The 14,454-nt window shown below is 42.6% G+C and overlaps 1 protein-coding gene across 1 annotated transcript in view; it reads left to right on the top strand.

Annotated features, from left to right (window-relative positions):
• Positions 1 to 14,454, top strand: part of NALCN (sodium leak channel, non-selective) — a 549,662-nt gene that overhangs the window by 496,884 nt on the left and 38,324 nt on the right. The window contains exon 31 of the mRNA XM_029603307.1: positions 9,244 to 9,337. Coding sequence (XP_029459167.1) covers positions 9,244 to 9,337 — 94 coding nt within the window. The remainder of the gene's footprint in view (positions 1 to 9,243; positions 9,338 to 14,454) is intronic.

Here is a 14,454-nt window from a genome sequence, read left to right as displayed (position 1 = left end):
CATAATGTCAGATATATGCTTCTGGCTATAATTGTTTGTGAGCTTGTACAATGATTCTTGTTTTGTCACAATATTATTGTTTTTGTTGACAATTATTATGTATATTTTATTTGTAAATCACTCAGGGCCAATGCATGAGTGATCAAGAAATTTGAATAAATGAAATGAAAATGAAATTGAAATTTATCTATTCATCCGATTTTCAAACCAGCCTATTCCAGTTGGCATTCTCCCTGGCCATTTTTGGCGCATTAAGAGTGAGTGAGTTGGTGGCTTCAGCTAACAGTGACACAGGTTTCAATGGCATATTTCTGCAGAATGTGAAATGTACGGGCCCCGTAATATGCATTTGAATACAACGATCCAAAAACAACCAGGTGGATTGGGGAGGGCAACACTATCCTTCAAATATGTTGATTTGCAGGTCACATGCCCAGTTAGGAATGTGGAATATACCTGGCCGTAAGACCTTCTGGTGAGATGCCTGTGCTAATATATGCTGATACAGTTCCCATCGCCAGGTATCAGTTCTACGCTGTGCTCAGATTGGCATAAACCAAGTTGGGACTAGATGCCAGCAAGTTCAGTACCTATTCCTTCAGTATTGAGGTGACGACTAGCACGGCGCAGGTGGGCCTGCGTATGGATACAATACAGTAAATTGGAAGATGGAGATCTTCTGCAGTGAATCCTTAAATCAGGTTGGATCTAGCAAATTTCCCCACTCACAACGACTACAAATTGCCACTCAGTTTCCCACTCTCATTACAGATTACCCTCGGGTCCAGCAGGTAGAATGGATCATCGACCATTCCTTCATCCACTGGGCAGACAAAGGGCTTGAGATTGGCCTTACACGTAGCACTTATGTTTGGTCCCACAGGGAGTTCGCATTGAATGGTTGGGCAGGCACGGCACGCGCTGGGAGCAGCTGTTACTCGTTTTCAGATTTCAGAAGGATGTGGCAGCAATATTGGGTGGCAATGACTTGTGTGACCTTTCATGTGAGCAGTTAATTCAAAGGATGAAAGTTGACATGGGGGAGTTAACTTCCTGGTTCCCACAGACCAGTGAGGTTAGTGCTGTTCAGCTTGGAAAAGAGACGGCTAAGGGGGGATATGATAGATGTCTAGAAAATCACGAAAGGACTTGAATGAGTAAATGTGAAACGGTTATTTACTCTTTCGGATAATTCAAGCTAGCAAGTAGCACATTTAAAACAAATTGGAAAAAATTATTTTTCACTCAATGCACAATTAAGCTCTGGAATTCATTGCCAGAGGATGTGGTTAAGAATGCTAGTATAGTTGGGTTTAAAAAAGGTTTGGATAAGTTCCTGGAGGAGAAGTCCATAAACTGCTATTAATCAATAGGGAATAGCTACTGCTTGTTGCCGGCATTAGTAGCAAGGGATTTACTTAATGTTTGGGTAATTGCCAGGTACTTGTGACTTGGATTGGCCACTGCTGGAAACAGGATACTGGGCTTGATGGACCTTTGGTCTGACCCAGTATGGCATATCTTATGGTCCCATATCATTCTTTGTTTGAAGAGGAGCAATTTGAAGCTGTGGGGGCAGGGGTGCAAAAAGGTGAATCGTCAGATTGTTGTGTAGATCCAAAGTTTTGGGGGCTGTCAAATTAGGCACAGGTGGGCAGACAGCAAAGGTAGACGCAGGTATAGGCAGGATAAAATATACCTGTCAGACATCAGTAACGATCTATTTAACAAAGCTATAAGGAGGCCCTGGAGGAGTTGTTCTGGGCGGCATGAGATGGCCACAGCGAGGAGATGTTAGTCAGTTATGAATTGAATGTTTTGCCAGTTTTATTGTTGCAGCTAGTGGGCGGGCACCCAGGCCGGTGGGGTATTTTCAATGTGGTGTAGGTGTGCATCGTGGTCTAGGTCAGTGACAGGCTGGCGACTTTGCTACAAATGACAGGTCATCATTACACCTCTGGAGACGAGGACCCTTAGCTTGGGGACAAGGCAGGAAGCTGGGTAAAAATGATGCTGCCTTGCTTGGTACATGTCGGGTGGCGGATACGGGGGCCTACCCCGGTTATCTATTACAATCCCGGCTCGGGTACAGGTCATTTATAGTAATATGTTTAGTAAAGTTGCGGCCTTTTATACCCAATCTGCATGCTTGCATCTTACTTCCATTGCTGTGTTTGTGTTCTCATGCTTGGGCCTTATTTTATTTCTGTATGTGTGGGGTGTGGTGGGACCAAGGCTCTAGTCACGGCTGCTAGCGTTAATCATGCTGGTGTATATAATTCATGTCTGACTTAGCATTCCAATAAAAAAGCCAAATCAGCCAAAGCTATGCACAAATTCCTTATGAATGGTAGCATATAAAGTCTGAATCCAGTCCTATGGAATTATAAATTCTTCCTTTAATTTACAAAGTAATTTGGCACTAGCATTAAGATATATATTTTGGAGATTAATTTACATTATTGCTATAGTGCAGAAAATGTTGCTTGACTTGTTATTTGTTTGCACTATATTTCATTTTTTATTATAATACAAGTTAAATCTATTTCATAAATTGGAGAATGAATAAGGAACATTGCATACATTTTCATTTAATTTGCATACAAATAGAGCTAATGCAGGATATAAATTGTTCACCAATAGGTGTTCATGCTGTTTCAGTTCTTTGAACATTTAGTAACTCCATAATCTCACAGTTTCTTCTAGTGCATTATTATATTGTAAATTTTTTGGTTTATGACTATAATTTGACAGCTACATGAGCTTTATAAGGCCTTAAGACAATAATGATTTCTAGACTGTTATCATAAGTTAATGTTTCTGAAGATTTTCCCCATCTTTCTCACATACTGCCCTTCTCTAGAAATTAGATTATAGAGAAACATACTATATTTCTTTCTTCATTATCTGGGTTGAAGATACTTGGATACTTGTAATACTGTCAAAATACAGTGCTATTCTGCAGGCCTCCTCGCTTCAAAGCTGAATTTATTTTCTTTACATGTTTAGCTCATGGTTTTTCATTGGTAGCTCAAGGCAAATTGCTTTCAGGTACAGTAGGTATTTCCCTGTCCCCAGAGGGCTTAAAATCTCAAGGAATCATCTACTAAGCCGCAGTATTCACCCCCAGAAGGGAAAATACTGCAGGAGTTTACTAAAGCTGCAGTACTCGGTATAGAAGCTTAGAAAACTCCATGATATTCCCTCCATGGTAAAATACCACAGGGAAAAATACTGCCAGAAAAAAAAGACCTCAAAAGCCCTGCAATAGCTGCCACCTTCTTAAAGGGCCGTGGTGGCCCGATCCAACAAATCATGAGATGGGTCATAAATAGTAATGCGGCTCTCTGCCGTCATTTTTTGGCAGATGACTCAGGTCCCAGAGTCCAGGGGGTGCTCCAGACACCACTAGACTACCAGGGAAACTTTTGGTATGATTAGGAGGGGTCAGGCTGGGGCGGTGGGGACTGGTATAATTTGGTGGGGGGAGTGTATGAGTTTCTGGGGCCCTAAATGCTTGAAGGGGCAGGGTTGGGAAGGGGGAAGAGCTTGATCTCTTTCACTTTTTAATGCATAGGGGTTGCCCCCTAGAGGTGGCAGGGGGTGGGCATCTCAGCTGAGTTTTTCACATGTTAGGGGAAGGGGTTGGATTGTTTGTCTGTGACCCATTAAATGGCAACCTCAGGAGCGCTTTAGAGTCCTGATGCTCCCAGGGAAAGTTAGGTACAAAGTTAGCTTGCAAATCAGTTTGTTCCCATTTCAACAAAATTTGGGGTTAAATAACATGATATTGAAAATCTCAGATATTAAAGCTACCGCAAGATATTTACTGCACATTAAATGTGGTTTAGTAAATGCCCCCCCCCCCCCCCTAAATATGTACCTGAGGCAATGGAGAGTGAAGTGACTTGTCCAGGATCACAAGAAGCCTCGGTGAGATCTGAACCCTAGGCTCTAACCACTAGGCTACCAGAAGTTCCTGTGGTCTAACTCCAAGTGCTGGAATAATTAATGGCTATATGGTAAAGTTGGCCTACATCTGTCTGTAAACAAAACAGGGATATTTCAAAATAATTCTCTACCCATCTAACAATTACATACACATAAAGAGAATAATTTATACGTATAATATGTAAGTACAATAACTTTATTGATATCACAAAATATAAAATCACATCTCTTACTAGACAGTATTAAAACTCACTAACCATCACATACACACCAACCGTTCATACTATAAAAAGTTAACACCTGAAACATAGTGACATTACATACATTTATCAATACTTTCTTGTTACATATTTTTATCCAAGTGTGCAATATATACTCCACTATTTATTACTGATGTTTGATTATCTATTACCCAGTAAATCCACAAAGCTTAAACTAATAATCTTATCAACCGTTTTATATCCCGAGACCATACAAGTTCTTCCTCAATAATTCCTTTGCACACCACGGTACCTCCCGATCCAATCGGGCTCTTCTCGAAATCACTTTCATAAAACACAATATTCCTTCCAGTCCATCCATTCTATCCAATCCGTCCGACAAAGATCCTTGTTTCACCCCTGCCTGGGGCTTCCTCAGGGACTCATCAATGTAACAGGTACCGACTCCCCACCTACTCCCAAAACAAACATAAAACCATGTTTAGACATTTCTATAGTTTCTCAAAGTGTCAAACCCGTAAACTTTCCATAAAAGGCTCCAAACTAACCTTCAAGTACCCCAGCCATCTCACAAACAATATTCAATTGCAAAACATCCGTTTTCTCAATATCCATTAACATCAGAGTATTACTTCATGTTTATAATCCATGTATCTAAAATTCAAACAGGCAGCTATCATAAATAAAATATCTTTTTATCCAAGTAAAGAAATTTTTACTAAACACCCCCTACCAAAACAGAGTACTCACCATTCAACCGGACCCAATAGGTATCACATGTCAGAGAACGTCATAGCGTCAAGTCACTTCCTCCTACTTATATATACCCATCCATCAATACTTAATTCAAGCAGAAAATCAACGACCTCCCAAATTCCAAACACCTATATTCTTATTAGCTCACATGCAGGAATGCGTTCCATTCTATAGGGCCATTTAAACCTCCGGGGAAAACAGTACCCCATTTATAAATAAAACGCTATTCAATCCATCTCAACACAGAGGATAGATCACCCCCATTAGGTAAATACACCTTCTTAATAACAAAATATTTTATATCTTCCAATGTGTGAGCATACTCGACCCAATAATCAACTAAAGGTGCATTCACCTTAACAGATCTGATCCTACTTCTGTGTTCAATAATTCGCAATCGAATTGCTCTAGTAGTCTGACCAATATATACTAGCCCACACGGGCATACAATTGCATAAATGACCCCACTCGTATCACATGAAAACAATTCTGGCAACCTATAAGGATATCTTAACCTAGAGTGTTGAAATTCTTTAAGCAACAGGGCATATTTACACACTGAGCAGGCACCACATATACAGCTCGATACAGTAACATTCATTTGAAGATTTCTCGTCTGTAACGAGCTCGCTGCGCACAATTCGGACGCGTAAGGCAAACCAGCGATACAGTCTCCAGTTTCGCGCGTCCGTAGCGCTTCTTAAAAGAGACGCGTAACCCTTCCCCACCCGGCATGTAAATGAACGAATTAGCTGTATAATGAAGGAATTAGCTATTCCCCTCCGATACCGTAACGCGCGCTCAGGTTATCTCATTAGTAACGCACTGTTTTGCCGCGGCCGTAACGTGTTAGTTTACCGCCTCCCCCTAGTAGGAGTTAGGACTGTGAGTCTAGTAACAAATCCATCGACACCGCTTAAGACACTCAAAAACAATAAAACACAATAAAAAAAAAAAGCGATACAGAGATGATCGAGAAAATGTAATGATGTGGGACACATAAAACCTGTCAGAAAAAAAAATAAAAATTTTTAAATACCTGTCGGAGGGCCGCGTGGGTCCAGGCGGCGGCGGCGGGAGCCGGGTGGTCGCGTGTTAAATCTAGGCCGCGGGCGGGTGGGCGCCTGTTCCAGGCGGCAGCGGCAGCGGCGGCGGGGGGACACGCGTTAGTTCGAGACGGTCGGTGGGCGGCGGGTGGTCGCGTGTTAAATCTAGGCCGGGTCCGCACAGGCGCGCATTCATTCATCCAGGCGGAGGAGCCGGCGGCGAAAGCCGCCGGCTCCGCCTGAATGAATGCGCGCCTGTGCGACCCCTGCGATTCGGCGCTCAAGGCCGGCTCCTCCGCCTGGATGAATGAATGCGCGCCTGTGCGACCCCTGCGATTCGGCGCTCAAGGCCGGCTCCTCCGCCTGGATGAATGAATGCGCGCCTGTGCGACCCAGCCTAGATTTAACACGCGACCACCCGCCGCCCACCGACCGTCTCGAACTAACGCGTGTCCCCCCGCCACCGCTGCCGCTGCCGCCTGGAACAGGCGCCCACCTGCCTGCGGCCTAGATTTAACACGCGACCACCTGGCTCCCGCCGCTGCCGCCTGGACCCACGCGGCCCTCCGACAGGTATTTAAAATTTATTTTTTTTTGAACACTCAGGTTTTTACATATTTTGGTATTTTTTTTTTTCACTTCATGGTACCTGTCATTTCAAATGTCATTTCAAATGTCATTTGAAATGACATTTGAAATGACAGGTACCAGCGCACCCAGGTTACTGTATAGGCGCTGTATTAAGCGCCTATACAGTAAAATGGGTTACACGGGCATTATTTATTTATTTAACATTTTTTCTATACCGACCTTCATGGTTAAAATACCATATCAGGACGGTTTACATCGAACAGGGGTAAAATAACTAGATAAAGGAAGAAAACCTTCCCTACCGCTTTAAAGCCGCGGCATGCATTTGCATGCGATTAGAGGAGAGTATCGGGGAGTTAGTGAAGAGAACTGTGCGTGTGGGGAGGAAGGGTGCGCCTGACACTGCCGCACTGTTATTACCGCGGCCTTACAGGATCGACCTGATAGTCTGGCCATGCTCTTGATCAGCCCGTCCCTTCAATTTATGGGATTTCAATTGGCCTCCCAAATTCTGCCGTTTTTTTACTGCAAAAATAGGTCTTTCAACAAATACCGGTATAGATGATAATATATGCCAGTGTTTTAAAACACTGGCCTTAATATCATTAGTCCTAGATGAATATGGGATGGAGCAAGTAATTCTAGAAGGGGCTTGTTTATCATACTGTATGAGCAGGTTATCTCTGTTTGCAGATAATGCTCTTTTATATCCTTTTTTTTTTTTACAGTGGATCTGTTATAACCACGGGCTATAAAACGATCAATCAAATTCTGAGCTTGAATTTTATATTCTGTTACCGACATACATAACCTTCTGTATCTCAAAAATTGGCCAGTAGGAATGTTATCACATAATTGTTTAGGATGGAAACTACGATAGTGAAGTAAAGAATTTCTATCAGTTGTCTTTCTGTACACAGTGGTCACTAATCTATCATCTTGTATGTATACTGACATATCCAATAAAGTCACCGATCTTCTATTCCAAGTACACATAAATTTTAAATTGGGATCACTCAAATTTAATACGTCCAAAACATATTTAACCCCACTACACCACATCCTCACCTTATCACAGCTGTGCGGCTGTGATAAGGTGAGGATAAGATAAGATAAGATAAGATAAGGGATACAAAAGAACACATTGCAAACAGACCCGGAACTAAAAGACTGTATGGTTATTTAAAGACGCAAAATTAATGAACGTTCAACTGTAAAATGTCAATGTCACCAACCCAAGGGTATCCTATTGGCCCAAAAATTGGACGTGAATTCGACAGATTTTAATTAAAATTTAAAAGGAAAGAGTCATTTCCTAACCTGTGCCTGCTCTGCACGGTCTGCATGGTCCTCGGTCTTCTGCTGTTGGCAGGATTATTTGCTATTGCCCATGTAGTTGCCCTAATTCATCCTTGCAGATGCAAGAAATGGGTCAGCATGACAAGGAAATAAACAGTATCCATTAGAGAAACAAAAGGAAAGCAACCGCCAGCTAACAGCACAATAACGCCAGTGAAAAGCAGGCGCAAAATTTTGAACGTAAAAAAAAACTCACTAAAGACGCACAAACTTTCGGCGCACGTTACTGCATCAGGTACTAATACGTAATCAGTGCACTTAAGTAAGATTTGCATCCCATTGGTGCTATTCCTTATGCATAGATTTTCCGCATGCGTTATAGATGCGTAAAACCAGATATTGCATATGCCCCTCTGAGCTCAAAAAACGTGCGTTCAACCGCACGCTAGCCGCCGCACTAAGCCGAATGCCCTTTATTGCATCGGCCTGACAGGATTTAGTTGGTTGCTATAGTTATATCGCTGCAGCACTTTTTAATGGGCCATAGATTCGAATGGGAAACATAAACACATGAAACAAAAATGTCTACATATATATTTCTGAGCAACCCCTCATTGTTTTGGGGGCCCACAAATGAAATGCAAATGGTCTCATTCATTCTTACTCAACCGTGTCTAAAGTCCCTGATGGTCCAGCGGGGGTCCAGGGAGCGATGTCCCCCTCCCATTTTTTAAGATGGTGCCAGCCATCCATCGCTCCTACCATGTGACAGGGGCCAGCCAATGGCATCGATAGCCCCTGTCACATGGTAAGGGCCACCGGCGCTATTTTGTTTACTGGCAGCCAACGGCCCAAGAGCAGGAGATGGCTCCTAGGACCCCCGCTGGACCACCAGGGACTTTAGGCAAGTTGTTTTTTGGGGGGGGGGGGGGTCGGGAGGGGAGATTGTAAATAATTAAACCTGAAGGATCAGGGTGGTTTTTTATAGTTATATAGTATGTTTATTAGAATGCTATTAACCGTATACTCTAACGCTGTTGCTCATAAACAATAATAATTTTTTTAAGACATTTCAAAGTGGATTCCATAAAAGCCCAGCAGGCATTTCCCTATGCCAGAGAGCTTACAGTCCAAGGGCCTGGTTTACTAAGGCTTTTTCCCTTGTGTCTGTTGGAAAAATGGTTATTAAATCAGGTCCTAAGTTTGTATCTGAGGCAATGGAGGGTGAAGTGACTTCCCCAAATCACAGCCCAGTCGTCCCTGGTTTGCAGCCTGCTACCCTACCCACTATATTTTCTTCGCTCTTGTCGCCTATTCTGTAGTATCAAAGCTGTTCCAAATGTTTAGTGAATCTTTTATACTTTGCTTTGTTTCTTAAGGGTACAGCTTTGCTGACTGTAGATCAAAGAAGATGGGAGGATCTTAAAAGCAGACTGAAGATAGCACAACCTCTTCATCTACCACCTCGTCCAGGTATGGGTTATTCTGATATGTCAAACGATTTCCATATAAATAGGCAATCTTATTCCATTATATTCATTGCAGCTTCTCTGAGATTAAATACATCTCTGCACTGGGTCATGAAATTATCAAGTTATTTTCACTGATTTGAAATTATTTTCTTGCTGCACTATTTGATACCTGAAACAGATTGAAAAAAAAAAAAAGCCTTTGCATTATATCTATGAAAGTGGTTACAACTGACAAGATTTTTTTTAAATGATATAATTAGATAAGATGGAGTGTAGGACACAGGAGAGACCCAACTGTCTTTAACCTACAACAGAAATCTATAAATACTGAATCATACAAAATGCTTACTGTTTTCTTAAAAAGGCAGAATTTGGATAAAAAACAAAGAATGCAACTTTTTGCTCTAAAAAGAGAGAGATTGGAAAAAAATATAAAGAAAGCTCTAATTTGGCTGGATAAAAAAATCCTTGCCATATGTATAAGCAGCATATTGAAATGGATTGGTGCCTATTGACTAATCTCATTACTTGTCTCACATGATGTTTTCTGACCTGTTTAATAAATAATTGTTTATACTATGGTGTATTATTCATTAGTATTGCTATAATGTTTATATAGAATATATATTTATCTCTGAAGAGGAAGGGGGAGAATATGCTGTTATCACGTACGCTGACGTTTTTCTTGGATTTTTTTTAATGATACTAGTGCAATCACATGTTTACGTAGAGATTCATGTGTGTTTGTTAGTGTTTGTATGAGTTGATGTATGCATGTATTTGCGCAGGATTGCTTTTCTGAATGCCTGTGTGTCATGTGTATTTGTACCTGTGTTTCTGTGTTTAACTGTGAGAGGATGTTGCTGTGTCTACTTTGTGAGAGAAAGGCAACGCATGTGTCTGTTTATTTAAGTTTATTTATTTATTTTAATTTTTCTATACAGAAGTTCCTGTACGAATACAGATCACACCGGTTTACATGATAACAACAAAATTCGCTTAGGAGCGTTACATATAACAAAGAACATATAACAAAGAACAAAGAACAACATAACAAAGAAGGCATAAAAATATGAAAAGAATTTTAACTTAATATATAGTAAGCAGTGAGTTACAAGTGAGAAAGAGAGGCTGTTTCTTAGAGAGGTTTTATAATATATGTGTGGCTGTGCTTGTCTGTGTGACAGAGTGGAAATCTGCTTGTGGACATTTATTTAAAATTATTTCTTAACCGCACACTCCACAGATTGCAGCAGTTTATAGTCAAACAAACATCATAAAATCTAAAAATACTTGACATAATAAAATACATTAAAATGTATTTTAATGTATACATTACATTTTAATGTAATGTATACATTAAAATGTGAAACTTCAAGACATGACATAACAAATGTTCTTGCCAAGTCATTTTCTCATTTTTGTATTTGTACTTGGGAACATTGCTGATCATATGGGGCATAATTTATACTAATTTAAACTTGTCTTTTCAAAGGCTTGTATAAAAAGCCAGGTTTTTAGTGGGTTTTTTAAACTTCTTTCGAATCCAATGACAACCGTAATTGATCTGGCATTGTGTTGCAAATCTTTGGATAAGCAACTGATCTCTCTCTCACGTCTCCCAGATGTTAGTGAAAAAGAGGGAATATGACTGCGACTAAGAATCTGATTTAGAAACTTTATTTTCATGATTTCCTGCAAATATACTACAACTGGTGCAAAACGCACCCCCCCCCCCCCCCCATGTTTTGACAAATACTTCATTACGAAATCATATTGTACCCATATTATATCTCTTACATTGGCTTCCAATCAAATATAGAATTCAATTTAAATTACTATCTATAATACACAAAATTATTCATTGGGAGGCCAACTGTTGGGTGACCACTGTACTTTGAATTTAGAAACTAACTCGATCATTAAGATCAGAAAATAAATGTTTGCTGGAAGTTCCATCATTCAAAAATGTGTTTTGGGATATCTCAAGAGACAGAGCCTTCTCAGTTGCTGGATCTTTATTAAGGAACTCATTGCCAGAATATTTAAAAATTATTGAATCTCATGACACTTTGAAGAGGACTTTGAAACCATAGGCCCAGATTTTAAAAGGCCTATGCGCCTATATCCTCTGGATTTACACACATAAGAACATAAGAAATTGCCATGCTGGGTCAGATCGAGGGTCCATCAAGCCCATATTGCACAGCGCGCCCTCAGGCCCGGTTAAGAGCTCGGAAGCACGATCCATCTGGAGAGGAAAGTGAGCCCATGACCCACGGCTCGGCTCGGGGAGGAGCCCCAAGACACACCGCGGGAGGTGAGCTGGTACAAGCACGGGTAGAGCTGGAACCAGGCTGGAACAAAGACAAGAATGACTGAAGATTCTGACCCTCCACCGGACCTGCATGCTTCAGGAAGACCAACAACGCAATGATGGTCTTTGAATGGTCCTCTGACCATTCCAAGCCCTTTCCGACTTGCCGCTGGGTAACGGCAAGAAGCAGCAGGCCTGACGGAGGCCAGAGACAGATGAAGGCCTCGGAACATGGAGACTCAAACGAGGAACTTGGAAAGTGGAGACTCAAGCGAGGATGTGAAGACTCAGGCGAGAACGTGGAGACTCAGACAAGGACAGGCGAGGAATTGGATACTTGCACGAAGACTCAGGCAGGGATTCAAGGTATACGGATCATACAGAGGTTCAAGTAAGGATTCAGGAGACAGGCAAAGTACCGGGTGGGCACTGCCTCGCAGAGTGCCCTACACAGCCATCCCATGGGCTGGTCGTGGATCATGCTGTACTCGAAGCAGACTCCAGATGAGGTAATGGAGGCTGAGACTGGAACATGGTGAAGATACCGAAGAGGCCTGCATCGGAACTCGCCCCGATCCTTCAGATTTAATTATTGATAATCCCCCACCCTCCCGACCCCCCCCCAAAAAAAAGAAACGCCTAAAGTCCCTGGTGGTCCAGCGGGGGTCCTAGGTGTGATCTCCCACTCTTGGGCCGTTGGCTGCCAGTAAACAAAATGGTGCCGATGGCCCTTTGCCCTTACCATGTGACAGAGGCTATTGGTGCCATTGGCTGGCCCCTGTCACATGGTAGGAGCAATGGATGGCTGGCACCATCTTAAAAAATGGGAGGGGGACATCGCTCCCGGGACCCCTGCTGGACCACTTTAGGCAAGTTTTGGGAGGATCGGGAGGGTGTGGGATTGTAAATAATTAGATCTGAAGTGTTGGGCTGGGTTTGGGAGGGGTTTTATTTCTGTGTGTCCTTTCTCTCCCCCCCCCCCCCCAAAAAAAATGATAAGAAACCCACACGAAATTTCGTGGGGTTTTCCTATCATTGTCGGGAACCCCGATACATGACAAATTAGGAAATATCATACGATATTTTAATTCATCAAAAAAAAAAAAAGACGATGCACATCCCTAGCAATCGTACTTCTCATCCCAGCTGCAGCATGAGCCCTGGAGTGTGGTGGCAAATGGGCAGCATGCAGGGAAGAGATAGCTGGGACCTGCGTTGTACAGCAGAGACAGTGCACACAGCCTCTCCTCATTTTCCCTGTCTGAGTCCTTGAAGCCTGTGTCTTATCCCTGGGTTGAGTGAGATGGGGAGAGTGTGTACTGGATTTGACACATTTTGAATGCTAGGAGCAGCAGCAAAAGAACAGTGTCACCCACATGTGGCAGCCGTGGTCACTAAATAAGCCGGCTTCTCACCCTGCACTGATTTCTTCCTTTTCCCTTGGGAACTGATGACTGCGGGTCTCTGCCCTCTCCTTTCTGTTTTGGAAGAGAGACTGGCGGGGCTTTCGTGCTTCCCCAGCTCCTTTGCCTGTATGAGCCCTTTCCATGTCTTCGCCGCCTGCACTGTGGAGGTTGGCGTACCACACATTTTGTTTAATGTAGGGTGTAAGAAGGGAATCGCTGGCATAGGGAACCATAAAAGCGGCAGATTGTGTTGCACACAGTCAAGGAGGACGGGGGGAGGCCCTGAGAGGTGGAGGCAAGCTCCTGTAATACAAAGGAAAAAAGTGAGCCAGAAGGAGGTGGCTGTGCAGTGTTAGTGAGGCTTCTGCCTGTGATGACTGGGCTGAGCTCTGAGAGGAGGAGGAGGTGCTGGCTGTGGAACTGGTGAATCTCCCGGAGCATGAGGGTGCCGGGAAAGGGAGGGGACTGCGGCAAAATGAGGAACGGCAGGCAGCAAGCACCAACTTTTACCTAATGATGCAGCAGTGCTGGGAACAGGGGGACACTCGCTGAAGGAGCACATGAACAGCAGCAACACAACAGCAAATGTCTGTGTGTGTGTGTGTAGTGTCTTTGTGTCTGTGAGATTCCTAGTCACTGGCTGGTAGTACGATTGTCTCATTACTTGGCACCTGCTTCAAGAGCTGATCGATTGGCGAAAGACTGACACCAGAACAGGAATCCAGGATTTACGAGAGATGTAACTAAACATGGGGGCTGACTGATTGCATGGATGGTAGTGGGACTGCAGTTCAGTTTGCTCATCTTTGCTCTAAGATGTGCTCTAAAAAATAGTTTTAAGAAAAACATGGTTTATGTTGGAGATTTTTTTTTTATCACAATTCTGCCAGGCTTCAGGACATATGATGGTATCTCTCAATAATTGGCTTGATGTGCTTTTGGGAGCTTTAGAAGCACATGCTGCACAGAAAGCACATGAGTAAGTCACAGATACCCCATGAACCACTTTTGAAAAAATCACCCGTGCTGATAGTTTTCTGCAATCCGCTCCTGGTTGCAACATGGTATATCATATCTGTAATGGACAGGCTTCAGTGTTAATGTTTGGAATATGGCATGCCATAGCTGTAAATAACAGGCCTCATTGGCAAGGGTTGGAGCAGGGCATGCCTTAGTTGCTGTAAGTTACAGGCCTCATTGGTAATGTTCAATTTTCTCAGAGAATAAAGGTAAACGATGTTAGGTTCCATATTAGGAGCCACCACCCAGGAAAAAGATCTAGGCATCATAGTGGATAATATTTTAAAATCGTCGGCTCAGTGTGCTGCAGCAGTCAAAAAAACAAACAGGATGTAAGGAATTATTAGGAAGGGAATGGTTAATAAAACGGAAAAT

This window comes from Rhinatrema bivittatum, chromosome 5 (genome assembly GCF_901001135.1).
Source record: "Rhinatrema bivittatum chromosome 5, aRhiBiv1.1, whole genome shotgun sequence".
Lineage (NCBI taxonomy): Eukaryota > Metazoa > Chordata > Amphibia > Gymnophiona > Rhinatrematidae > Rhinatrema > Rhinatrema bivittatum.
This window is presented reverse-complemented; position numbering and strand designations above follow the sequence as displayed.